General features: G+C 45.5%; 1 protein-coding gene across 4 annotated transcripts in view; it reads left to right on the forward strand.

Annotated features, from left to right (window-relative positions):
• Positions 1-27307, forward strand: part of DAAM1 (dishevelled associated activator of morphogenesis 1) — a 154593-nt gene that overhangs the window by 109905 nt on the left and 17381 nt on the right. For 3 of the 4 annotated variants that reach the window (XM_036260282.1, XM_036260269.1, XM_036260273.1), the window contains 12 exons: positions 62-165; positions 458-524; positions 900-1017; positions 1442-1580; positions 1864-1922; positions 5174-5361; positions 5847-6143; positions 6441-6548; positions 13033-13062; positions 14095-14201; positions 21148-21232; positions 26413-26519. In XM_036260282.1, the coding sequence (XP_036116175.1) occupies positions 62-165; positions 458-524; positions 900-1017; positions 1442-1580; positions 1864-1922; positions 5174-5361; positions 5847-6143; positions 6441-6548; positions 13033-13062; positions 14095-14201; positions 21148-21232; positions 26413-26519 (1409 nt within the window). The remainder of the gene's footprint in view (positions 1-61; positions 166-457; positions 525-899; positions 1018-1441; positions 1581-1863; positions 1923-5173; positions 5362-5846; positions 6144-6440; positions 6549-13032; positions 13063-14094; positions 14202-21147; positions 21233-26412; positions 26520-27307) is intronic. The other variant, XM_036260292.1, reaches the window with a different exon arrangement.

Here is a 27307-nt window from a genome sequence, read left to right on the forward strand (position 1 = left end):
GATTACTAACTATGTAGTCTAAAAAGCGTAAATATGTATCTTATCACCCTCTTACTTTCAGGAAAGTTTGGACTTCAGACTTCATCTTCGCTATGAGTTTCTGATGTTAGGAATTCAACCTGTCATAGATAAATTAAGGGAACATGAAAATTCAACATTGGATAGGTAAGTTAGACGGTTACGCTCTGCGGTGGTTCATGCTTTTTCCATGTGTGTAGTGCCCTCTGTGAACGACTGGTAGCCTGTCTGTAACGCAAGGTACTTGCACCAGAACGTTAATTTGGCTAATGATGTTTATTATATTAAGACTTTCTTGATGAAAGAAACAACATATTGTGTAGAGAACTTAGTGTGGTTTTTGGCATTAGCCCTGCATCTGTTTCCCAGACTTGATTCCTATGTGCCTGTGTTTGTAGAGTATTCTACTTTTAATAGCTTCTCTTTAATTGTCTTTCAGGCATTTAGACTTTTTTGAAATGCTCCGAAATGAAGATGAACTAGAATTTGCCAAAAGATTTGAACTGGTACGTATGCTCACAGTTCTTCCGACTTTGACTCACGAGCTCGCGGAATTTCCTCTTCAGTGAGCCGTGGGGTGCAGGCGGAGCGGTGTAACCTCAGAGCCCCATCGGTTCTCTTCAGTGAGCCGTGGGGTCCAGGCGGAGCGGTGTGACCTCAGAGCCCCATCGGTTCTCTTCAGTGAGCCGTGGGGTGCAGGCGGAGCGGTGTGACCGTGGGGGTCCAGGCGGAGCGGTGTGACCTCAGAGCCCCATCGGTTCTCTTGCTCCCCAAGTGGCAGGATGAGCTTCTGTTTGCCTTGGATGAGCTTCTGCTTACCTTGCCTTGTGGGAATGGAGGAACTCGGGTGTTGACTTAGATTTCTCTTTCATATGAAATAGGTTCACATAGACACCAAAAGTGCAACTCAGATGTTTGAGCTGACCAGGAAGAGGCTGACCCATAGTGAAGCTTACCCTCACTTCATGTCCATCCTGCACCACTGCCTCCAAATGCCTTGTGAGTGTTTGTGACCCTTATTTTGAATGTTTGGACATCATCCAAAGAGCTGTATCTTCTGAACAGGGCTGCTTAGGTTGGGTGCACAGCAGGGATTTTTCAGTCCTTGGTTTTGTGACATCCCAGTGTGTCTCCACACAGCCCATGGGGTGTTGTGAAGTTCTCAGAGTGAAATTAATCATAACTTACTTTGATTTTTAAAGTAAGAATATGCCTGCAACACCCTTAGAAAGGGATAGAAAGCTCCTTTCAATCAGATACATGATCATCACAGGTCTGAATTCCGGAACTTTGGGAAGCGTAGGTACAGATGTAAACATCTCTCTGGTTCTGTGGCTGGGCCTTCGGGTGACCACTGTTGAAAAATATCTGTTCTAGTTTAGAAATAACCTGAAGTATTTTCCACCATTGTTTTCTTTTTTAGACAAGAGAAGCGGCAACACCGTTCAGTACTGGCTACTACTAGATAGAATTATACAGCAAATAGTCATCCAGAATGACAAAGGACAGGACCCTGACTCCACACCTCTGGAAAACTTTAATATTAAGAATGTCGTACGGATGTAAGTTCCTTCTTATTTGGCTGTCTGTGAGATAATAGTGACAATGTAAGACATTTATTTTAATCCTACTTTAAAATAGCAGCTGGGAGAACTGAAATATTCTAGAGGTCAAATATTAATCCCTTTATATGCTTATGTATTATGTCTGAGTCTCATCTGAACTGAAGTGGGATTCAGGCATGCTGCGGGTTTGCCCTGGGGTGGACTAGTTTGCACCGAGGGAGCATGCATTTAGCAGTGGCCTTTTATGTTTTTTGTAATGAATGTACTTAAATTGTTACAGGTTGGTTAATGAAAATGAAGTTAAGCAGTGGAAAGAACAAGCAGAAAAAATGAGAAAAGGTAAGTGATGAGGCTCTGACAAGAAAACAGAGCATGTTATTGGTTGTTGGGGAACTCTGCTTTCTGTATATTTTAGAAATTTACATTGATGCAGCTTATTGACTTTAATGTGTAAGTCTTTTTCATGTCCTGTGGGCATTTTGTACTGGTTTTTCTTGAATTGAACTATTTTAGTTGTCATGCTAATTCCCAAATTTTATCCTTTTAATGGAACTATATACATATTTTGGAAAAGCTTGAAATATTTACTGTTCAATATTTGTTAATTCAAATTTTCTTAACTACCAATCTTCCCAACCCACCCCCCACTCCATAGCTGCTTTTTAAAGCACCCCGGGTTTTCAGAAATGTACTAATGAACACAAGGACTACCCGAGTTTGAAAGAGAAACACAGGGCATTGGGTTTCACAAGTCCAATTCTTCACATGACCATAATTTGGCACCAGTTATAAACAGAGAAATGATGCAGAGGGTCACTGACCATTGTAGACATGTGTTTACGAAACATTAACAGGCCAGCTATTGGTAAGTGTTTGGGTAGGTCTTTGATATTAACACTGAGCACCAAATGACAGGAGGGTCATTTGTGCCCATCGCCGTGCCAGCCACTCACAGAGTGGATATACCTTTCTCCACTCCTTCAAAATATTAGCAAATTAAGTTGGCCCCTTTGAGAAAACAGTCATACTCCCAGCCGCTACTCTTCATTGATTTCCTGTTCCTTGTCCTAGTTAGTCACAACCAGTGAAATACGAGAGCACTCATCCCTGCCCTGGCCGGTTTGGCTCAGCAGTTAGCACATCGGCCTGTGGACCGAAGGGTCATGGGTTCGATTCCGGTCAAGGGCATGTACCTGGGTTGCAGGTTTGATCCTCAGCCCTGGTCTGGGTTGTACAGGAAGCAACTAGTCAATGTGTGTCTTTCTCTCCCCACCTTCCATCCTACCTAAAAAAAGTCAATGGGAAAATATCCTCGGGTGAGGATGAACCAAACAGAAATGAGCACTCACCCCGATACTCACTGTTGGAAAGAAGATCCAAGAGATGCTGAAGCAGTTCCTTCCTTCTTGTCACATTTGACCCTCTTCATTGAGCAACAGGCAGGGCCACCACCAACAGGGGAAAACATGAAATGTGAAGTACTGCAATATTTCAGGTTCCTCAAAAGAATTCAGAAGTAAGGTTGTACATCCATTTCTATAAATAAATTCTAGAAACTTCTGTAGAAAAAAATAGGAATACTGACTAAAAGTTAGGGTAAAGAGAAGTTATACCAAAATGGTCAGTGAGTGGTATTTAGGGATACGCCCTTAGAGGATGGAGACTAGGGTGTACAAGTTGAGGAGAGAACTTAGGACATGAGCTTTGGAGTACTTCACTCGTTCAGGGGATACGTACTGGGCGTCTGTATGTGTTGGGCCTTGTGCTGGCCCCGGGGCTGAGTCTCAGCTCTGCCCCTGTTCGTGTGGGTAGGCCAAGTCCAGTTCTCGCACCTCCTCTGTAAAACGAAGATTAAACCTAAATCACAGGATTGTTGTGGGTTAAATGACAAAAGGAATGTAAGGGCTGTAGCATAGTGTCAGACACATGCTAGCTGCACAATCAATGTAGGGACTTGGGTAGGATTTCAGTGGCCACAGGGATACAAGAGAAAATAGCCATGGTCAGTAGGAGGACAGGCTGTTTTCAAGTGAGGTCAAGGATAGAGTGAGAAAGGAGACGTAGTAGATAAAATGAATTCTTTTCTGGAAGCTTCAAGTAGCCGAGCTGTATTAAGGAGGGCACTGCTGGTGCATTAGTCAGAGGGTGGAGGCCACGAGGAAACAGGAAGTTCTGCGCCTGAGAGGTGGGGAATGCCCTCCGTGCGGCACACCAGGGAATGCTGACTCAAAGCTTAGCGAATGGGTGAGAAGTGGGTGCCATTTGTGGAGAGAATCCTTTAGGCTGGAGCTTCCCAAACCTAGCATGACATCAAAATCATCTAAGGAGCACCACACGTCCCTAAGCCCCACCCTCAGCCTACAGAAGAGACTTCCTGGGACGGGGTCTGGGGGTCCTGAGATGTGACTCTCCCAGGTGGTTCTGAGGCAAGGCCAGATTTGTCAAAGGGTCGTGACTGGTGATGGCAAGTCAAGTCTTACAGCTGTGGAAGAGCAATGAAAGGGAGACACAGAAGGAAATGGAGACAGGGAGGGGCTCGCAGATGTGTCTGACTGCACGAAATGGTACCAGTGCGTTAATGGTCACCTCATTCCAAGGCTGGTAAAATGCAAGGACTTTGGTGTCTTGAACCCTTCTCTGCAAACTCTGATTTTGGAGCACTCAGAAGAGGAAAAGTAAGGGATAGAGAAGGCAACATTTTAAATGTGTTTATCAAATTCAGACATAGAGACTAATTCTGTGTAGCTCTGCCCCAGTGTGTTAGATCTCTAGTGGGTTTACTGATATAAAAAGAACAGAAATTGGGGCCAAGTATTGAAATAAAGTTCTGTGGCCTAAACTTCATCAGTCCTCTTTCCAAAGCTCGTCACTCCCATTAGTGCTGAGTCAGGCGTACTGGCAAAGTAAACAACACGGGCTAAATGATAGCAGGACTGGAAGTCTAACACCGCGGAGGGCTGCTAGCACTCCTCCCCGTAGTGTGGTGATTCTCGTGTTCGGCCAGTACTACTGCCCTAAAGATATTTAATGCCGAGATGATAACATTTGCTTTCACAAGTTCTAAGAAGTGTTTCCCAGAAGCATAAAATTCTTCTAGTCCAAGTTGCCCTCTGAGGGGGTGGGAGAAAGGACTGCTTTGGGACAGACACCCGGCAGGCAGTAGTGGGCCGCACAGCGCAAGGCCCTCCCTTTCGGCCCCTCCGCTAGCTGGACACAAGCCAGAAGACCTAGTAATAAACCCTGGGCCTCTCTCCTTCCCATTGCTCATTTGTGAAAGAGGCCCTTTTAATGTTCGTTTTCTCTGGTGTAGGTAAAGAGGCATTTCTGTGGCAGGATTCTGAATCAAGTACCAAACAGGCACCGTTCTCCTCCCCGTCCTTTACAAAATGTTGTCGCTAATAGGGTTGTTCATCTGAAGCCCCTCCAAGTACAAGCACCATTGAGCCTGCAAGTCGCTCCCCTTCGTGGGGAAGAGGAATAATATTTACCTAATAAAGAGCCTCCCAATCCTCAGTCAGTTTTCTTTTGAGAGAAAATGCTTCAGCTTTGAAGAGTCCCTTGTTTTCATGTCTGATTGTTTTCCTGTGCAGAGCACAATGAGCTACAACAGAAATTGGAGAAGAAAGAGAGAGAATGTGACGCCAAGACCCAAGAGAAGGAGGAGATGATGCAGACTTTAAATAAAATGAAAGAGAAACTTGAAAAGGAGACCACTGAGCATAAGCAAGTCAAGCAGCAGGTGGCGGATCTCACTGCCCAGCTCCACGAGCTCAACAGGGTGAGGACCAAGGACAGTGGCTTCTGTCCTCACTGGTGTCCTGGAGCCCCTCAGCCTTAAGTAGACAGCTCCTGACGAGGGAATAAAACCTGAACCGTCTCGGGGTTTATCACAGTGGTGGTGAGACTTGCTGCCTCTGCTTTCATACAGGGTGGGCAGCAGAGGCGATTTGGAGTGTACGTTTTTGAATACCAGTCCTCTCCTAGCAAGGGAAATGCATTAGCCTTTTAGAATGAAAACTGATTCCATCAAAACCAAACTGGATGATGGTTCCAGGAGTGAGAGGCCTGTGAACGCTCTGCAGACAAGCACCAGAGTGCCCATCACAAAGGGACCCAGCCGAGTCCACCAACTAGTGCCCCTGGAAACCCACGTTCTCAGACTGAATTTCTCTACAGTTTTAGGCAAAGTATCAGACTCTCAAAGTCATCCAGTGAATTTACTTCTTCCGTTGATCTTCTTTTCTCCTATTTGTATCTTTGCAGAGGGCTGTCTGTGCTTCAATCCCAGGTGGACCCTCGCCTGGGGCCCCAGGAGGGCCCTTTCCTTCCTCTGTGCCAGGGTCTCTCCTTCCTCCCCCACCGCCACCTCTACCAGGAGGAATGCTTCCTCCTCCACCTCCTCCCCTCCCTCCGGGGGGTCCTCCTCCTCCCCCAGGGCCTCCTCCCTTAGGGGGCATCATGCCACCTCCTGGTGCTCCACTGGGCCTGGCACTAAAGAAGAAAAACATTCCTCAGCCCACCAACGCCCTGAAATCCTTCAACTGGTCCAAGCTGCCTGAGGTAAGCCATCCCCTCCATTCGTCCTCGGATGGCGGTACCAGCCGCTCACGGGCTGTCTCAGAAGGGGGAGCGGTTCTAGCTGTAAATGACTTTATTTTCTAATGTGGGCTCTTCCTCACCAGCTCAGATGTTTAAGTGGTAAAGCTTCTGAAATAAATAGCACGTTGTTTGAAGCAGCTCACTTGGAGCATCTGGTAGGATGAAAAGTTGGGGACAACAGCATGTTAAAATGTAACCACGTCTGTTCTTTTTGGGAATAACTGTACACCCTAGCACTTCTTAACTTCATGTTTGCAGAACAAGCTGGAAGGAACAGTATGGACTGAAATTGATGATACAAAAGTCTTCAAAATTCTAGATCTTGAAGACCTGGAACGGACTTTCTCTGCCTACCAAAGACAGCAGGTAATAGCATGTGCCTTCCAGATGCCACAGAAGGAAAAACATGTCCTCGTGCATGATCCCTGGGCCACCTGCCATAACCACGACATGATAGGCATCTTAGTTCTGGGCTGTTTGGTCTACCCTGGCATGTTCCTGCAAAGCAGCTTGGTGTATGTGTCCACACGTGTGTGCCTGTCAGTATGTGTGTGTGAACATGCCGAAGGTATATAAGCTCCTTGTTATTGAGCTTCATGCCCTGGTGTGTGTCTAGGACCTCGTCTCCATTGGTGGAAGTTCTGTATGTTATTATCACTGTGCTTAGTCAAAATAGTGTTTATTTCTGAAGCCATTTCGTCTATCTGACTTTGAAAAAATATATATCAAATGGTTATTATCAGAACTGAACTGCTTTTTCAAGTAGATGGAACCTTTAGAAGTACAGGGGTTGGTAAATGACTATAACTTGGAAGCTAACTAGATCCTAGAGGGGAGTGTTTACTGTGTCAGGAACATGACTGACTCATGTGGGGCCGAGCAAGCACACAGAGGGCAGTGATTACAGTTCAGACCAGAGAAGCTTCTGAACATTGGCTGAGCTTTTGTGATAGTCGTGAGAGCATGTGGCCTAGTGCTTACGTGGCCAAGCAGTCAGTGTGACCTCGTGAGCCACAGTCACCTCTGCGTGGAACCTCTCACTCCTTGAGAGGGTGTTTTAGGGCCTTTTGAGGGGGGACCAGCAGAGGTCACAGCAAGGTGGCTAGGTTCAGAGAGTTTCAGAAGAGCAGGGAAAGGTGGAGCGGGGTCCCGAACAGTCAGTCAGATCTGGGAAGGGGAAAGTTAAGTCCCCAAGTGTGAGAAGGAAGATTCTTAAGTATGACCGGGGGAGAGAAATGAGGAGAGCAGAGTGCATCTTAAACAGGAACACAGGGATGCCTCCATCTCACAGGGCCCTTTCCGGGGAAGCCCTTAGCTCCCGAATGAACCACGCCCAGGGTGGGGCGTCCTCAGACCAGCAGCACACTTCCTAGTCTGCTCAGGCTTGTCCTGCTTCCTAAGAAAGAGTAGTATCTCAAGACAGAACTACCGAGCACCTAGGGAGAAGGTGCCTGAGGCTGGGGGAGAAACAAAAGCTGAGAGGTTTTATTTTCAAAATGGCCGTTGATACACCTACAGTTGAAAAGAAAATGTGGTATGACCTTTAGCCAGAATATTTTCACTTAGAGGGAAAGCTTCTCTGCAGTGCGTGTTAATGATGTTTTAGAAAAGTATAAAACCTTAAGTGGTTGCTGTCCTGGCAGCATAGCCCTGAAACAGGATTAGCTGGGGCCGCCTGTAGGTAGGAAGGCAGACGTGTGCAGTGTCGTACACACCGTTAAAGGGAATGAACGGGAAGAGGAGGCGTTGTCCAGTGGGAAGCAAGACACTTGACTTTCAAATAAAGGGTGTGTCAGAGCCCTTGCACAGCAGGTGCTCAGTGCAGACTCGTGCCTGGTTGGCTGCAAGGTATTCTCTGGGCCTTGACGTGAAGTCTTAGGGCATTTTAGCTGATTTCCTGGTAGATTCAAATAATTTTGTGACCTCATTACATGACCCATTGATTTCCTCCTTTAGTTTCAATCGCTAATACTGGTCCATTCTGGTTGCTGAAGGTGAGGATTTGGGAAGTAAATTAAGGGAAGGGAAAACAGCAGTTATTCCAAATGATGCTATTCAAGTCCGAGCATGTGGTTGGATTTATTATGAAGGCAGGTGGCTGAAAGACCCAAGTTTACAAGACTCATAATTAACTGGCTTTCAGCAGAAGGTGCAGAAGGATGCTGCCAAAATGCTCTGGGACAAATCTGTGGACAGTTCGCAAGAGCTCCGGGAGATAGGGCTGCAGAAAGCCTGGCAAGTGGGTAATTGTCTCCTAGCAACCTGTCACTGTTTGAGTAATCAGTAGTCACTGCAGTCAGGATAGACCAGAACATTTCAGTTGTACTTAACACTAAGTACACTGGTAAGTCGAATCATTTGTGACATTTTCAATGGCACTTCCTAGAGAAAAATCTCAACACACCTGCTCAGCTTGATTCAAGTATGTTTCTCCTCTTGGTGCAAGAATTTGAGATGACAATTTTAAAGCCATAAGTATACCTCCCAACTGAAGGAAATTTGAGCCAATTAATTGAATTTATTGGATGTCAAGAGACAGAAAATCGAAAGATGCAGGCATCCTAGTGGGAAGGTGTAGGACAGAATAAGGAAACGGGGTACCTGTCATTGAATGTCCCCTGGTCTCACGACTGAAAACAGTGTTAGAGACCTATGCATTTTCATTTTAGTCTTGGCACAGTACTTGAGAATGGTCATCACACTTGAACCGCTTTCTTATCCACTCCCAAGTGAATACTGGGAACCGGTTTTTTTATGGTATCTCCTCTTTCTTCCCTCCAGAGGTAAAAACAGACAAACAAACAAACAAACAAGCAAACAAAAAACAACCCTGGTCAAACTCTCTGTACTTCAGCCAGTTTGTTTGGCCAAGTCAGTTTCTTGGGAGGAGAGGAGCTCCCGCGTGCCCTGTCTGCGTGCTCGCGACAGGAACACGGCAGAGAAGGAGATGGAGGGGTCAGGTCAGATCAGTGTAATTTAGGTGAACACTGATTGATGATGTTCAGGAGAAATTCTGTATAAATATATGTACATACATATGCACAAGACATGCTCCACTGATTTGAGAAACATTGTATCATTAAAAGCAGAACCAAATAGTTATACTGTCTGCTTTGTATATGAACTACTTCAGATTGATGCAAATGTAGTAAACTGTTGCACAGGCCTACAATGCAACTTGTGGTATAAAAGCAGAAATGAGGAAAATCTTTAAATAAAAATAACCATAAGATAGACTGAAAGATGATAATCAAAATTGATAATCAGTTTGGGTACTGAATATGATATATACAGTTCCCAGTCTCATCAACCCTACAGTATAGTTCTCAAGGAGCTCTTATACTTATTTTTAATCTTGATCCTCACACCAGTTCTATGAAGTGAGTATTATTCTCATTTCACAGCTAATAAAAAATGGCCTAGTGTGTATTCATTGTCCAAACAGGCGGCACGGCCAGGTGTACAAGTGGCATAATTCTTAGTTTCACATTGTTCTTATTCCATGGTTTTATTCATTAGGAAGGTTGGGTTTTATAGAGGATTTTCTTTAACTAAAGTTTTAAGAACAAGACCGTTCTTATTCAGGATTTTTTCAGTGTGGATATCAAAGGTGTGCAGAGCTGACTGTGAGTTTAGAAGCCTCATCCAATGGAATTTGATAGCATGCAGGTATCCCTGACTCACATTCCAAAGGTTCATTTGAAAGTCAATTTCTTGAATCTCAAAACCTCTTTTTCTCATTAAAACTATAATATATAGGCCAGCCACAAAAGGTTACTATATTATATAATGTAGCACATTACATAGTAATACTATTTCAGATACAATTGAACACTATTCATCTTGGTTGGTTTTGTGGGAAATTTTATCCTGAGATGTTATAAATTAATTCTCCATATTCATGCCATGGGACAGAGGGAAATAAACTTGACATTTACCTAGAGGAAGTCCTATCTTTGTAGTAATAAATTAGCAGCTCACTGTCTTCATTCCTCCTCCCTGCTGTTTGCCTGCGGATACCTCTTCTTTACAGGTCCTATTGTCAGCACATAGAATCATCTTTCAAAGCCTCTCTGCTCTGATTTAGGGAACAAAGGGTAACTGCCTCTCGGGCTCCACAGTCTGATCTCTCCTGCCAATATGCAATGCAGAAATCATTCTTGGGGTTCCTTTTGGAACGTTTGATGGTATCTTCTGATTTTTATAAATACTCAAAGCATTTTCCTTTTTTTTTTTATCCTTACCCAAGGACATTTTTTCACTTTTTGTTCAGATAGAGTGGGAGGGGGAGAGAGGGAGAGAGAGAGAGAGGGAGAGAGAGAGAGAGAAATGTCTATGTAAAAAGGACACCTCAAGTGGCCGCCACCCGCACAACCCAACCAGGGCCAGGGCCAAACTGCAACCAAGGTACATGCCCTTAGCGGGAACCAAACCTGGGTCTCTCCGGACCGCAGGCTGACGCTCTAACTGCTGAGCCAAACTGGTCAGGGCCCTTTCTATTTTTTTATATTTTTTATTTTCCTGTATATCTAGTTTTCACATGGAAAACTTATGTGATTTAAGATATTTGTTTCAGTAATCTTGGCCCTTAGCTATGGCATATGAACGCCAAAGAGAAAATTGTGCATGATGGCTTTTCTTAAGATTCAAGTATAAGGGAGAGGGTCTAGAACCTCACTGCATGGTAAGAGTTAATCAAATGCAGGGTTTATGTAAATATTAGTGTATGCATTTTTCTGGAGAGGAATCCCCAGCTTTTATCAGGTTTACAAAGGAATCTCAACCTCAAAAATTAAGAACCATTCATGTAAGAGTTATTATTATCCAAGAAGTGTTGAGTCATTATTTCATTGTGGAACCCTATCTATAGGAATCTGTTAGCACTAGTTCCTGAAAATGCAAGTCCCAACTTCCTATTTATATTCCCTGCCCAAAGCTCTACACCAAAAATCATCTGGAAAAATCAGGCATCCTGTTCGATGGTGCCAAATACAGACGATTCTATCATGTTCAGTTCAAGCCAGTTAGTGAAGAATTTAAGGTTTGAAAAAGAATGTTGACTTATTTGAAATAGGCCTGGAAACATTGTTATTTTTGCCATGCCCCATCTAATAAACTTTGTGATTTTATTTAAAATGTGATGATTAAAGGAACCTAAAAGAAGGGAAATCATAAGGCTAGCAGTTAACCAAACTCTCCATGGCATTCCTCATCCTCACCTCGGGAAAGATGGATACATTCCTTAACTACTAACTGACCCTCACTGCTGCTGCTGCTCACCAGTGGGAGGTCTTGACCAACTCTTCGTCTCAGCTGAAGCAGGACAGTAGGAGAAAACAAAGGACTCGATCTTCAGCTTGGAAGATGAGATCATTTTATGATAGCTTCCAAGTATTGAGCTCATAGCTCTGTGTAAGGTACTGTACAAAACGCTTACACGCATTATCACATTTAATCTTCACACTAATAATCCAGTTGTTGAGCCCTTTTTCTGGACGGACTGAGCACCAGTACACGCCTAGTTATCGATAGTGGTCTGATTCCATACCCACTGCAGTAGAGGTCAGAAGTCTTAATTTCCTGACGGTGGGAACTTATGGAGAGTTGCTAGAGAACTTCTTAGAAGTTTCTTTTCTGAAGGCTAGATAAACCTGTTTCTTTAAGAGAGCAAAGTAGGGCAACACCTCACGGAGTTCACATCATCATCGTGTTTTCCGCCCTTGAAAGGAGAAGCTGCTTTTACAGGAAAAGAGTCCTAAGGAGTCTTAGAGTAGAAAAGTTGACAAATTACCACAAGGACAAAAGAAAACTGGGACATCAAGGGAGAAGAAAGGTTTCTCGTGGTTATCAAAATTATTTTTTAAATGTCATTCTAGAAAAGCAATCCTCCTTGTCTGGGTGGAGCCAGGGGAGGGGACACTGTTTCCCACTAGAAGAATGTGAAGCAGCTCATCTGTGTAAACTGGCCTTGGTGGGGCGGCCAGGACCAGTGAGGCCTGAAGGAATTCGCTGAGCAAATGCTGCTTGTGCAAGCGGTTGGCCGAAAGCTGGGTGTGTTTTGCACACCAAAGCGCTATTCATTCCATCATGGCAAAAATATGCCAAGAAAGCTGTGACTTTCTCATACCATGTCAATTACTTCTTCCTCTTTTTCTTCTTCATTCCAAGATTCCATGGGCTATTTCAAGAAGAGGCTGTTGACTTTTGTGTGCTTGAAACAGCCCCGAGGCGGTTGGGACAGGGTCCCCAGTGGGAGCACACCACACAAACCCCTTACTGTCTTTTCCCTCCCTGCAGCACCTACAGGCATTGTTGGACTCTGGACGGTACTGAGGGTCAATACTGCTGACGGGTGTTGTTGAACCAGTCTTCTGTCTTTTCATAATCCTCCCTTATGATACAAGAAAACAGGGATTACTTCCACCAAATATATATATATAGTAGTATATGACAGTGGGGATAATTTTCTTAAGTTAATTCAATTGCTTTCTTTTTTTTTTTTTACTTCAAGTAAAAATCATGTTGAGTCCCTGGAGCCTTTCAAACAGGATGTGTTCCTTTTCCAACTTGAGTCTTGCTGGAGTGTTTTAAGTCCTTTCTTTCCTCAGTTTGATTTTCCACCAGTGAAGATGAGGTGCAGCACATGGTCTTCCCTGTGTGCCCCAAAGCTCAGTACCACGCCCTTACTTGTGTTTCAACCAGGATTTTCATCTTCATTAACCCTCACGGCCCCCCTAGGGGCACAGTCGCCTCTTTCCCCTCCCTGATCTTGACTTGCCCCTGTTGGTTGCTGTGGTTTCTGAGCTGCATGTATCTGATTTGCCTTTCTCATGCCTCGGCCTGGCTGTAGGACTTCTTTGTGAGCGGTAACTCCAAGCAGGTAAGTGAGCGACCACCTGAACCTTGCTTCGCGTCAACTCCTGGCTCTCTAGGAGCTCGGAAAGTCTCGTTTGTTCAGGCAGTGTAACGGAGAGCTGAGGTCACTTCAAGTTGGGTTTCAGCTCTTAACTGCAGTCTCATCACGACCAAAGACAGCGGTTCAGTTTGTTCACATGGCGCTCTTACTAGAAACTCCACACTGTCTGTTTCCTCAGCAGTTACACAATTCCACAGCTCCTTGGGTTCCTTACATTTTTTTTAAATGGATACTGACCTCTAATAAGATCAAAATTGCTATTTACCAAGTTGGTGTGTGTTTTTACCTTGATGCCCAGCTTACTCAAACAGTATCTTATAGATAATTGTTTCATCGCCTCCCACCTAAGCTACGACTGGCCATCATTGCTCACAGCGTTCTGTGCAGCAGCCAGCACAGAGGCCGTGTTTCGTTAACGCAGGCGTCTAGTGCCTTGGGCTGCCCCCTCCCCTTGAGCTGTCCGTCAGGCTCCAGGGTAGTGAAAGGTACCGTCTGGGCTTCGTAGCTTCCTGTTGCACATGAAGACGTTTGGGAATCTTTATTGTGCAGCTTTTGGAGTGCTCAGGATGCAAATGGTTCTGGGGTGAATGTGCCCTGCAAGTGGCCGGACCGGCAATGGCAGGCCTCGGCAGAGCTTCATTCATAGTGACAGTCCTGTCTGTTATCCAAAGGGGTTTGGGGACAAAAGGAGGGCACACTCACTGATAATTGATGCACGCTTAGCATCTTCAACTTTGAAGCATTTTGTTCTTCCAAATAATGCGTTTTCAAATGTGGGTGGTCAGCTTTCCTTATTATTTTCCTTTGTCTACTAGATTTTAGTCTTTGTGTCAATTCTACCACCTCCCTACGCCCCCCCCCCATCTCAGCTTTGCTGAGTGTGTGTGTGTGTGTGTGTGTGTGTGTGTGTGTGCAGAAAATATAAAGGAAAAGTATGTGTCTGAAGTCGGACTGTCCCTATTTGACTGTGATGGATTTCTTTCACGCTCCTTACAGAAAGAAGCAGATGCCATCGACGACACACTGAGTTCCAAACTTAAAGTCAAAGAGCTTTCGGTGATTGATGGTCGGAGGGCTCAGAACTGCAACATCCTCCTGTCAAGGTATTGCTGATGCTGAACAGACATTTCTGGTAGGGCCACCTTCTCTGCCGTGTGGCTCCGCAGCACACGTTCCCACTGGTTCTGGTAACTGGTCTCTGGATGGGTCTGTTTTCGGGCTCTCCCATCTAAGGCGAGGGCAGCTGTGGTGCGCGCCTTCCCTCCTGGAATGTGATGGAGTTGGTCGCCTGCTTTCTTAGAGTTTACTTTCCACAGACTCCTCAATTTAAAAAGCAGACCTTCCCAAGTCACTGTTGTGTATGTTGTTTTTTTCCAAGATAGCCTGTGAAATGGACTTTGCTTTTATTTATATGTCTTGGCCTCAGAGATATTTTGGCCGTTGAGTAACACTGTCACAGAATCGGGACCAATGATGAAGCCTCTTTTCTTTTTCACTTTTGCTTTCTAAAGTCATCTTTATATACTTTGAGTTTATGTGATGTCATGCTCTTTCTGAACATTTTTATAACTAAAAGAATATGTATATCTCAAACCTCAATGAAATGCTAATTTATCTAATTCGGCCCTGTTCAGAAATCTTTCTCATAATTAGTGAACCGTCACGACCCTGGATCTTGAAAAGAAGAAAGGAAATGTGGGAGCCTGGAATCTGATTGTTGCTTTAGGTCGTCGTGGGCATTTCTAGTAGCCTGTCTGGATCTGGTTTCTTCTTTTCTCCAAAAGGAGCTTGCACCTTAGGCAAAGATACCTACTGCTTTATTAGGTGAATGAAGATGTAAAGAAGCCTGAACTTTGAGGCTTTAAGTGTGGTCCCATTGGTTACATTCTAGAAAAAATGGGTGTGCACTGAGGCTGGTGTAAGGTCACTTCTCTTTCAGGGAGAGCAAAGAGGGAAAGTCGTCGTCCTGAGTTTTTAGATGGTCTTAGAGTAAGTTTCTTTTAACACAAAGAGCTACTGCTTGGTTTTCAGCATGGAAGCTTGATTGTAGCCAGATATATATTACTTCAGGGACCAAATGTTTCTTTTAGTGAAAGAGAAATTGAAGCCTAGTGAGATCCCTGAATTTTAATACAACTAGTGAGGTAACATGACCCGTCCTGTTCGCTAGCGTTTCATTTCTGCCTCTGGAAGAAAGGAGGCTGTGTAAATGGCCGGGCCCTGGATTTATCCCCACTTTTGCTCTCTGGTCACATGCTCAGGAAGATACCACTGAAAATAACTGAAGGTCTCTCATTTTTCTTCTGTAGTATATACAGTCTGTTTTGTTCCAAATTTTTTTGTCCTCACCTAAGAATATGTTTATTGATTTTAGAGAGAGAGGAAGGGGGAGAGAGAGAGAGAGAAGCATCAATGTGGGAGAGAAACATCGCTCAGTTGCCTTGTCTACCTACCCTGACTGGGAATCAAACCTGCGACCCTTTTTTGGTGTATAGGATGATGCTCCGAGCAACTGAGCCACCTGGCCAGGGCTGTGCCAATATCTTTTTACAGATAACGTTTTTAACAGACAAATGAAATGAAAATCTGGGGGAAATTTTTTTTAATTCTAGAATTTTTTTCTGTATTTTCTAGAGGAATACTTTAAAACAATTTGACAGAGGGAGCTGTCACTCCTGAATTTCCACGGTATTTAAGTGCTCATAGGAGTATAAATTGTGACCCAGCTCCTTACAGACAGATTATTCTCACTACTAGGTGCCATCCAGGGTACTTACACTAGTTATTGAAGGAATTGTTCCATATTTGTGCTATATAATTTCCTTGTTACCTCAAAAGTGTCAGAGCCTAAGGGGACTTAGAACTTGAATGTGTCTAAACTCTCTCAGGAAGACAGTTTTAAGACCTTGCCTCGTGTCGGTTAGATTATCTAATAACATTCAATATCATTAATACTCGTTATTACAGTGTACATAATTAAAAGCTATTGTACATAAAATAATTTGGGGTCTCAGTTGGCCCTCTGGTAATTGAGCCCTGTCGATCGGGTTCCCACACCTTCCCTCCCAGAGGCTTCCTGAGCACATTTTCTCCCGCTCAGTGACCGGCAGCTTGAACTCTGCTCGGGGAAGCACAGGGCTGACATGCTCCTTGTGCTGTGGTGCAGGTAAGAGAAATCATGCAGGTTTCATTTGTTTGTCTTTATTGAGTTTCTGTAAGCAGTCGGCAGTTCTCCTTGCTCTCTTCCTGTTTCGCTCGCAGTGCATTACTGCCCCTGCAGGAGGTCGGGGCCTCCCAGGAGGAGATCTGGGAGGGCACGGTGGGTACTTTCTCTTAGGGAGTTGCCGCTTTGCGGCATCTATCTGCCTGGCCCTCGCGGGGTGTCCTAGGATGTACCCACACTTACGATAGCACTGCTGCCTGGGGAAGCTCATGGCCAACTGGAGAAGGTGGATGACACGGGCGAGGTGACTTGCGAGCAGTTCAGGGCTCAGACTGATCTGACGGGAAGGAGACAGGAGCTCAGCTAAGTGAGCGGGACACCGACGGGTTTCACTAGGACAGTGGGCCTGGAAGGGCGGTGACAGCTAGGTGGGCAGGGGCCGGAGGCAGTTCCAAGGGCGTGCGCAGGAGGAAAGGGCCGAGGGGCAGAAGCTGCTAATACAGAGAGCGCTGGGACTGCAGCAGACCTTTGTCACTTGGATTGACCGAGACCAGGCAGGAGAGCCTGCAGTCCGTGCCTGGTGCCTCTATGAGAGCATGAGTCCTCCCAGGACGGAGCCATCCCCTCCTCCTCCATCAAAATGGAGATAATGAGTGGGGCAGCCTGGCAGTGAGCTCGTGAGAATCAGACCTGGCCGGATGCCTGCGTGTGGTAGCTGCTCAGTCGGCCTGTGCGTGTGCCCGGGGCATCGCAGATCGGTGCAGTTTGTTCAGGAGATCACTTTGTTTTAATAAGGTTGCGAGTGTGATCTCTGAGGTTTGCAGGATAGGTTGGAATGGGTCAAGAACTGGAGGCAAAGGCAGCCATGAGGTGGGAGGCTCTGTCTTTTGCCCAAGTGAGGCCTGAGGAGAGACAGAGTTGAGAGAGGCAAAGGAACCCCGAACAGGACGTGGAGACTTGTGCATGGGGACAATGAATAGGAACGTTTCCAAGTTGCTGTCAAGATTTCTTACCTTTCCACATTTACTATCTTTCTTCTCTTCTGCTTATTTCATTCCCAAAGGGTGGCAGCCCTCTCTGTTTCTTATCTTGCTGACTAGGAATTTAATTCCCAGCAGTGCAGTCATTACATCAGATTTCACCACAGTGAAGTCTGTGGTGTATTCCATTGTAATGAGTGCATGTCTGCGGTGTTTGATTATCCTTAAAAGTTCTTCCTTACCCACACACACTGCAAAAGTCAGTGGGCCCTTTGGTCAGAGACACCTGCCACAGCCTCACCTGGGGCTGAGCAGACGGACAGAAAGAATGCCCTTCCCATCCCAGGGACCGAGCAAGGGGGAGGTACAGTCCCTCTCTACGTGCTCACAGCATGAGTGGCCAGGGTCACTCTTAGCTCCTAGGAAGAGTGCCTGGAAGGTAGGAGCTTGAATTAGAAGCTCCAGGCCACCAGGGACCATGCCTTTCACAGACCTGAGTAGGGTGTGGCGGCAGAACCCATTCCTCAGGCCACAGGCAGAGTGAGCAGCTTCCTACCGCGTGTCTGTAGGCGGCGTGTGGCAATCCGAAATCCTCTCTGCCTTATTCCCCAAAACAGACCTCTCCCTTCCAAAAAGGGAAAAAAATACAGAAGACAGGAAGAAACTTGGAAGCTGGCTTATATTGCAAAATGAACCCACCTAAAAAACACTTTTATGAAGTGTCCTGCCATTCTTTTCTCCAGATGCTCACTTAACACGGCAGCCGGGGGGTAGTAAACCACAAAAAGCTACTTTAAAGTAGGAGGATTTGGCTTAAATCCACTGAAGCAGAGCTGAAGCCGATGTAGCCATCCTTCCCTGACTTATTGTAATTACGCCTGGATATTCCAATTCTCTTGGCACATTTTTTAAATACTTGAGTAAAGCAAGGTAGATTTAAATACTGTTTTTAAATGGCCAGTTTGTTTCCTGCCTGCTAAAGAAAGTTGAAGTGGATGTCTTAGAAGTTGCCACCCCCCAGCACACCAGAACACCGCTGCCAAGCTTTAAAAGCAATTAAAAGGTTAGAACTGCTAGGGTCCTTAAATTACAGAGATTAGCAGCTCATTCTGTGGATGACAGATGATACTAAGAACTCAGCAACCTATGGAACCATCCCGGAGGGCAGCATACCCTTCTCCTCTTTCCCCAAAGGTATAGCTTCTTTGTCTGCTCCACCAGGCCACGTGCAAGGCGGTACGTTGACAGGTAGATTTTCTTAAGTACTATCCATTAAAGTTTCGAGTCTCTTTGTGGACCACATTAAGAGAAACCAAAATTGTTATGAATTAGAGCTGGTGTTTAGTCCAGACAGCCTGAGGGGCGGGGGAGGTTGTTGAGGAGCATAAATATATACAATTTCAAAAGCAAGAAGTTCTGCACTCCATATGGGGAGCTAATGAAATGCAAATCTGATACTTCAAGGATTGTTCTCACTCTGATTTTCAACTCCTTTTCTTTTAAATGCAAAACAGAAGGACTCAGCAGAACTGCACCATAAAGTGGTTTCTTCAACTCTGTGTGAAAAGGACAGAGAACTAATTTATTTTTTTCTTGTAAGCAGGCTTTTCTCATGATGACTAGAAACATTTCCACAGCCAGTTGGTTTTCATTAGTGGCAGTTTCAACCTTCCCTAAGTTCTCCTCCTCGGCCTGGCAGGGCCGCACCGTGGTGTTTGCCCTTAACTGGCTGCAGAGCCTTTGGCGTCCTGGACCTAGGGCTGCCCAAGGCCTGTCCAGTGGAGCCCTTGAGGCTGGGGTACAGTTTTTTCCATCATTCATTTTACCCGTGCCAACTTGCCTAGCTGTTCTGTTTAGGTTTGGGGCTTTTCCACCACGCTGTTCTAGTGCACATCATGATTATGGGGCACTGACTGTCCCCAGGATGACTAACCCAGTCTGGAAATCTGCTCAGGTCCAGGGTTGCTGTCCACGGCCCAGTTCTGATGGTTAGGACCAGGCGATAGAATGGGCCTTGTTTCTTCAACTCTGTGTGTATTGTTGTTTCTTCCTCATCCTACTTATTGGCACATGAGACAGCGTTCCATTTAAATGGCGGGATGAATGGTTTTAGCAAGATCACATCAAAATCTAGAGGAAAGGACAAGCCAGAGGTGTGCAGAGTGGGCTCCTCTCTGGTGTTCTTTCCTCCTCCTTGGCCCTTGTGTGCACCCCACTCTCATCCAGCGCCCTCGTGTATCTGTGAGAACACCGTAACCACGCATGCTTTGCGTACGCTTGTGTCTTGAGTGTCTCAGCTTATCATTTGATTCTCCCAAACATTATACCCACCTTTAAAATAAACACTACATCTTCTAATTCTTTTTTAATACTCCCAGGCCTAATGGGTAGTGTATGCAGAGAGGAGGCTATGGTGAAATAATGGGTATGAGAGTACTTTGGGAAGTGTTCACAATAACCCTGCTAAGTGCTGTTTAATGATCAAATAACTGCATGTGACAATGAAGGTTACATAAGTACCGCTGCCCTTTTCTCTGGTGTAGAAGAGTCTGCCTTGGAGAGTACACCTGCATTGTGTTGAGCCTGTCTATGGCCAGGTACTATGCTAAAGTTTACACTCACACACACCCACTCCTTTATTTAAATGTAGTTATTATCCCTATTTTATAGATGAGGAAACTGAGGCTAAAGAAACACGTTTCCAAGGTCACTCTGGCCAAGAAGTGTCAGAGCCAGGACAGGCCCAGCCTGTCTGATGTCAAATCCCGTCTCAGATGTTAGATGTGAGGGCTGTACATCTCACTCTATGTTTGTGTCTATGTCTTTCTCTCTAGTCCTAAATATTACTCTTTTTGGAGATCATAAACTAGAACAGAGCAAATGAAGTTAATATGCCACATTACTGGTAGTTTGTAAGGAAGTGTGATTTTTCAAGTAAGTCTGTGTCGAATGCTTACAAATAAAACAAAAGAATGACTCTGTTGTTTACAGCTAATAATGTAATTAAGACACTTTGCCCTGGTTATGACTATTGGTTGTGTCTACTAAAGACACATTTTTACGAGTATGTTTTAATTTCACAACCCTTTACAGTAAACACTTTGGTGCCTGACATAAGCAAGACATAAATCCTTAATTAAATAAGTAAATCATATAAATTTATGATAGAAAACAGATTTGTGTTTTTGCTTAAATCCTTCCCTATGAGATATTAATTAAGTAAGCAATATTTATAAAATGAACTTGGGATTAGCAATCAAAAATGTTGGGTTTGTGTGAGATACTGCCACTTTCTATATGTTTGACCATGGGCAAGTTTCTTAACTATTCTGAGGCTCAGTTTCTTCCTCTATTAAAAAAAAAAAAAGACCGTCACAGTGATTTTGAAGTTCTGATGAAATAATGTGAAAATTCCTCAACTATGAAGTGCTTGTACACTTTATTTTTTATATTAACTATTGTTCAGTGTTTTAACAACATAGATTCTAAACTATTTAAATCCATTTTTAATATGACAGCAAGCTGTCAACACTCCTGATATACAACGAAACGAGGGACCCAGCTCTCCTCTTGCACCTGCCGTCGTGCAGAGTCGGGAAAATGGTGTGTGGGCGTAGCCCCTGCTTCTCGCTGCCAGTCCCTGGCTCAAGGAAACGAAAGGATAGAACATAACAGCTTTGTTCGCTGTGTCAGCAGAGCATTACAGAGCCCTGAAAGAATGTTAGAGCAGTTTCAAAATACTATTTTTAGGTGCAGTATTGTTAGGAAATAAGCTTCCACTGAGAGGTTTTGAGCAAAACGGTATTTGAAAATCAGCAGCTGGAGTAGCAAAATGAATTATCGTCCATTAAATTGTACTACTCAAGCCAGTATCGTTAACTACAAAATACGATATTCTTTCTTCAGGTTGAAATTATCCAATGATGAAATCAAACGGGCGATTCTAACCATGGACGAGCAGGAAGATCTTCCCAAGGACATGTTGGAACAGGTGAGCTGACAGACTTATCTCAGGGCAAAAGTGACAGCTGACTTTCAACAGGAGGGAGGAGGTGCTGAGAAAGCTGGTTATTGCTGGTAGACACTTTCTTCTTCTCCAAATTGGGCTTGAGCCCAGGTTCCATAGGGTTCTATCAGGAAAGCATATGACTTGATTCTCAGTGTTCCTCAGAAAGATGGGTGTGAAGCAAGGTGACAGTTTGTCAGATGCCTGGGATCCACAATGCCAAACTTTGACAAATGCGTCTGTCATGCTGTGTCACATTAGGATGCCTTTGTAGGTCATATATAGATATAGATATAGATATAGATATAGATATAGATATAGATATAGATATAGATATAGATATAGATATAGATATAGATATAGATATATGTGTGTGTGTTAGCTTTAGCGAAAGATGGTTCACAGGAATATCAAGAATCTCCCTCGCACTGTGAGATCACTGTCCGGCATAAACTGGCCCATTGCGAAATCCTTAATGCAACGTGTGTCTTGGTCTCAGCTCGCCATTCCCACAACCATAAAGCCACTGTCAAAGCCCCAGCACGTTCACCTACATCTAGAAATGTCATACGGTGAGGTTTCAGGGTCTTGGGCTGTCTTGTCTCTAAGTCACGTGGCACACTTCTTGTGTCGTTAATGGCAGTATATCTCGTTACCAGGGCTGGCAAGTGTGGGAGGGGTTTACCCGCAGTCAGCACACATCCCTGTTTGTGGTATTTGGAGATGATCTGTCTGGTCCTTGGCAGGCAAGTCGAGTGCGGTCACCTGGCCTCTCTTTGTGCAGAGTTTCTGTAATGCGCTCCGTGTAGCCACTCCGATTCTGTCACATGTTTCAGCAGCTTTGTTCAGTTGTCCCCCAAATGACAGTTAGCTAGCTGATATTCTAGGGATTATCACCTGTCTCTCGGTCTGTGCCTAACCTGTCCTGTGCTTTGTAGACATCGTCTCAGAATGCTCCAAGACTGTTCTGTCTGCTTGTCTCATTGTTCTTGGGACAGAATCATGTTTTGAATGATTTTGGTCAAGAGGTCCATCCATGTTTGTTAGGGCCACGTACACTCAATCTTGACGGTGGACACAGCAGTCATGATTCCACACTGAACCTGAGGGCTCGTCCGCAGGCGTGCTCAGCCCCGGGAGCAGAGGGAAAGAATAGTTTGCATTGCTAACAGTGATCCTGGGTGGCGAGGCTGCTCCAGGTGGGGTGCCTGTCTGCGCCTACGTTTAGTGGTTCTCACTAATGTCCTAAAAGGCCTGCGACACAAAGCAGGGAGGAGTGATGTGCGGTGTCACCATGTCACCATGCCTACATGAACCTGCCTGCCCAAAGGCACCGCGGCTGCAGTGGTCTGAGGTGAAAGCCCTCACACTTGGCGGTGGGGAGACGTTTCCTGCTGTCCTTGTAAGGTTTGACTTAGTTATCAAAATAGTTCATGACTACGTTTCCAAGCCCGTTAGGATGCTTTGTATCCGAATAGTTTAAAGTCATTCCTAAGCTTCAAATCTGTATTTTAGAGCATTTTGCAGCTTCTCCACACAGTCCTCCCTCCCTCGCTGTCTACAGGCCGGAAAGTCTCTCTGGCCCAGCCCCCAGGTGGCCTGCACGGCAGTTGTCCGCCTCAGAAGTCGCTCGCCCAGAGAGCAGAGCTGTGCAGAAAGCCGCCTTAGTCTTGAGGCCTTCAGCCCCTATCGACAAGGTCATATGTTTAAAATTCCACAAGATCTGTTTACTGTGAAATTGCATCCAGCAAAATTCCTCCTTGAGAGAAAGGATTTCGAAAGCTTGCCAAAAGGGCCTGCAGTGCAAATAGAATATACTTCAGATAAATGCAAATAAGAAACTCAGTCTACTGAAGCAGAATCTGGCCAGCGAGGGTACCTCTGACCTGGTCTCTCGGGTAATTCTGTGCGTCTCATCTCGTGCTCTTTCTTTTCCTCCTGACTCCACCATCCCTCCTGCTTCCTTTTCCTTCACATAGCACTCTTCCCAGACAGGTGCCGCAGCCAGCCTCTCTTGACTCCTCTCTGATTTGCGTTTGAGCCATATTCATCTCCTCCTTTCCTGTGCTTTTAGCTCTGGGCTCAGAACTCAGATGAGGTCAGTATACTCTTTCTTGGAAAGTATACCTTTCTCCCCTCACCAAGTGTTTGTCTAACTCTTTCTTCTTAAAACTATCCATGCAGTCTGTTATCTGTGCCTTGAGAAGGACTCACCTTCAGCATGAAGAGAGCTTGGTACCTCTTCATTATGCACAGGGCTCAGTATAATGAGTGGGGGCAATACTGGGACTAGAACTGAATGTCCTTGTCTGGTAGGTAAAATTCCACACTACGGAAAAATCAGCCCTTTTCTGTCTTCTTCTCCATTGCCCTTGCTGACCACCTCCCTCCTTACACTGAGGAAGAACAAGAATATTCTTGTCCTGTCCACTGTCACTATTTGAACAGCAGAACATAAATGACCAGAAGCTCTCAGGCCACCAGACCTGTGAACTCCCAGCATCCACTTTATCTCCCCTTCCACTCCATTAGGGAAGAGGGGTGTCCCTGGCCGTCCCTTCCTTCTGCTCAGGGACCCAGCTGGAGTGGAGACTGCCCCCTCCCAGATCTCTCACCTCTCCGTCTCGACACATGACCTGTTTGAGTGTCAGCTTCTCAAACACACACCCCTCTCGAGACCCCACATCTCCGTCTAGCTGTTGACACAGCCCAAGTTCTTGAAAGCCTGTCCCCACTCACCTCCTGCTCCCTCTTCCTCAGCTCCGTCTGCCTCGCCTCCCTAACGCTGTTCTCACTGAGGACACACAGACTGCCTGTTGCCGGGGCCAGGGACACGTTGCAGTCCTTATCTTCCTTGACTCCTTGGTGTGTGACATGATGGCCACTTGCTCCCTGATGAAACACCACTTCCTTTGGTCCTGTGACTCCATATACGTCCCTCCATTGCCTCCTTTGAAGGTTTCTCTTCGTGTCCTCATCCCTGAAATGCTGGCTTCTCTGGAGCCCTGTTTTCCCTCTAAAGGCTGGCCAGGTTGCCTCACTCACTTCCAAGCATGTTACAACCAATGCCAATGCTTTGTCTTCCAAACAGATAGGGTTCCAGACCCATCTGTCCACCTGCCTACTAAAAATCACTACTTGGTTCTCTTGCCAGTATTTCAAACACCAAACTCACCTTCTCCCCACCCACCTTCATCAACCCTTTTCTTCTTGGGTTCCTTGTTACACTCTGTGTACATTGTTGCCTACGCCAGAAGCCTGGACCTCATCCTTTTGACTCTTCTCTACCATTATCCACCCATCAACAAGTCAGGCCAGTTTAATTCAAACCTCCTAAGTAGCCCTAGACTCTCTCCTCTACCCAACCCAGACCACCGTCGTCTCGCCTTGATCGCTGCATCAGCCGTCTGGTCATAGCCCTGGTGCTTTCCGTCCCTCCAATTCCTTCTCCCATCTTCAGGCACAGAACCTTTTTAAAATGCAAACTCATTTCTCTACTTAAGATTTCAAGTCTATCCCACTACCCTCAAGATAAAGACTGATTTTTTTTAATCCTTACCCAAGAATATTTTCATTGAAAGACAGAGTGGAAAAGCCCTGGCTGGTTTGGCTCAGAGGTTAGAGTGTCAGTATGTGGTCCAGAGAGACTGGGGTTCGGTTCCTGCTAAGGGCATGTACCTTGGTTGCAGTTTGTCCCCGGCCCTGGTTGGGTCATGCGGTAGGCAGCCACTCGATGTGTTCCTTTCACGTGGATGTTCCTCTCTCTCTCTCTCTCTCTCTCTCTCTCTCTCTCTTCCTCTCTCTTCCTCTCTCTCTTCCTCTCTCTCCCTCCCACTCTTATCTGAACAAAAAATAAAAAATAAAAATGTCCTCGAGTGAGGATAAAAAAAAAGAAAAGAAAGTGGAAGAGAAGGAGAGAGAGAAACATCAATTGGTTGCCTCCTACATGACCCTGACCAGAGCCAGGGATCAAAGCACAACAGAGGCATGTGTCCTTGACCAGTAATTGAACCTGAGACCCTTTGGTCCTCTGGCCCATGCTCTAACTACTGAGCCAAACCCACCAGGGCAAAACTGATGAGGCCTTTGCTCTTCTCCGACCTGGACCCCTGCTGCCCTCCCCGCGACATTATAGCTGCTTTATACCTGCACGTGCTGCGCTGCCCGCCCCCTCGGGGCCCACGCAGGCGCTCTGCCCACCCGGCCTACGTAGGGCCCACGCAGGGCCCACGCAGGCGCTCTGCCCGGGATGCATTTCCCTCTCACACTACCCGCCTCCTTCCGGTAGTTGGGTTCTCTCTGCTGTCGCACCCATACTGACTGCCTTTTCTGAGGTGCCTTCGTCAAGTCCCACATGTGAAACCTGCTGACCGGAGCACCCAATGTCAGCATCAAGTTCTGGGAAGGATCTTGGGTCCACAGAGGCAGTGTAATTTTTTAATGTCCATGGGCATTTGATCTAGAGAATTGCACACACGTCTGTGCGCACACACACCTAGGTGTTCGTTCCTTTAAAGCAAATCAGACACACAAACAAGTACTTTTTCCACTCTAAATGTTGTTGCTATTTCTTCCACATTCCATGCTCATGTCTTCCTCCAAGATAAAATATGGAATTAAAAACTTCAAATCCCACTGAGTTCCTCTCTTCCAACTCTACATGGAGCAAAAAAAGAGAGGTGGAATTAGATAAGCCAGATAAGCAAACTGAATGGAAAATGCACAGAGACTAACTCATTCCAGCATGATGTAATAGAAAAAAGCACAGAGCTGGGAGTCCAGACTTAGCTTCTATTTCTGATGGTGACACACACTTGCCTGGTAATCCTGGGTGGGTTTTCTAATCTCTCTGGGCCTCCTTTGTATCATCTTCTGATGCGAGGGTTGAGTCCCCCGGGTCCCTCCGATGGGCTGTGTAGAGTGAGGTCTGGTAAAGAGCTGCCACATGCTGATTTGAGAGACAGTAGAGAACAGAAAGATGCCAGGACTGACTCTTCCACCGATTTAACTCCTTCCAAGTAAAATGGAAATTTTAGTCATTTCTAATGTATCTTTAATGAGCAGAGCTTACAAATTAAACAAAAGTTAAAATTTCATCTTGGGAGAAGTTACTGAAGAAATTTAAATGACAAACCTCACTTTTAATATTTGTGCGTACTTTTCAGCTCTTGAAATTTGTTCCTGAAAAAGGTGACATTGACCTTCTGGAGGAACATAAACATGAGCTGGATCGGATGGCTAAGGCTGATCGATTCCTTTTTGAGATGAGCCGGTGAGTTTAAAAATGCCCTTTACCTCTCTAAGAAAGTTAAACTTTTGATTCGTGTGGAATTATTTGGTTTAACTTGAAGCCTTTTTGAATTGCAGAATCTTTTCAAGTTGGAATTGTATGGAATTTGTTTTGCTTAATTGAGTCCTGGTCCATGGGTTAGACAGGGTCAGAGTTTCTTCACCATTATCTCTATTTCTGGGCCTTTTTGACTCATGAGCTCCAACCTCGTTAAGTCATAACTTATTCTGGTTCCATTCAGTGTCATTCTCCTCACCTCTTGATTTTGGGGAATTGTTTCTCACTCCCTATACTACCTCCACATCTCAAGGTTGTTATAAAACAGAAAATGACAGACAGACTCTATGATGTCAGCCCGGAGCTCACAGAGCTGAGCGGCCGGGGTCTGGATGTCAAATCATGACACGTGCAGACATCACTAATCGATGGTGGCGTTCTTCCCACAGAGCCCTGGCAAGTTTTCTCAGCCCCTCTCCAGGAGTCCCCGAGGCAGCCACTGCTTCTTTTTTTTTTTTTTTTTTATCCTCACCCGAGGACATTTTTCCATTTTTTTGTTCAGGTAGAGTGGGAGGGAGAGAGAGGAACAGAGAGAGAGAGAGAAACATCGACGTGAAGGGACACATCGAGTGGCTGCCTCCCGCACAACCGACCAGGGCCGGGGACAAACTGCAACCGAGGCACGCGCCCCTAGCGGGAACCGAACCCGGATCTCTCAGGACCGCAGGCCGACGCTCTAACCGCTGAGCCAAACCAGCCAGGGCCAGCCACTG

This window comes from Molossus molossus, unplaced genomic scaffold (genome assembly GCF_014108415.1).
Source record: "Molossus molossus isolate mMolMol1 unplaced genomic scaffold, mMolMol1.p scaffold_m16_p_1, whole genome shotgun sequence".
NCBI lineage: Eukaryota > Metazoa > Chordata > Mammalia > Chiroptera > Molossidae > Molossus > Molossus molossus.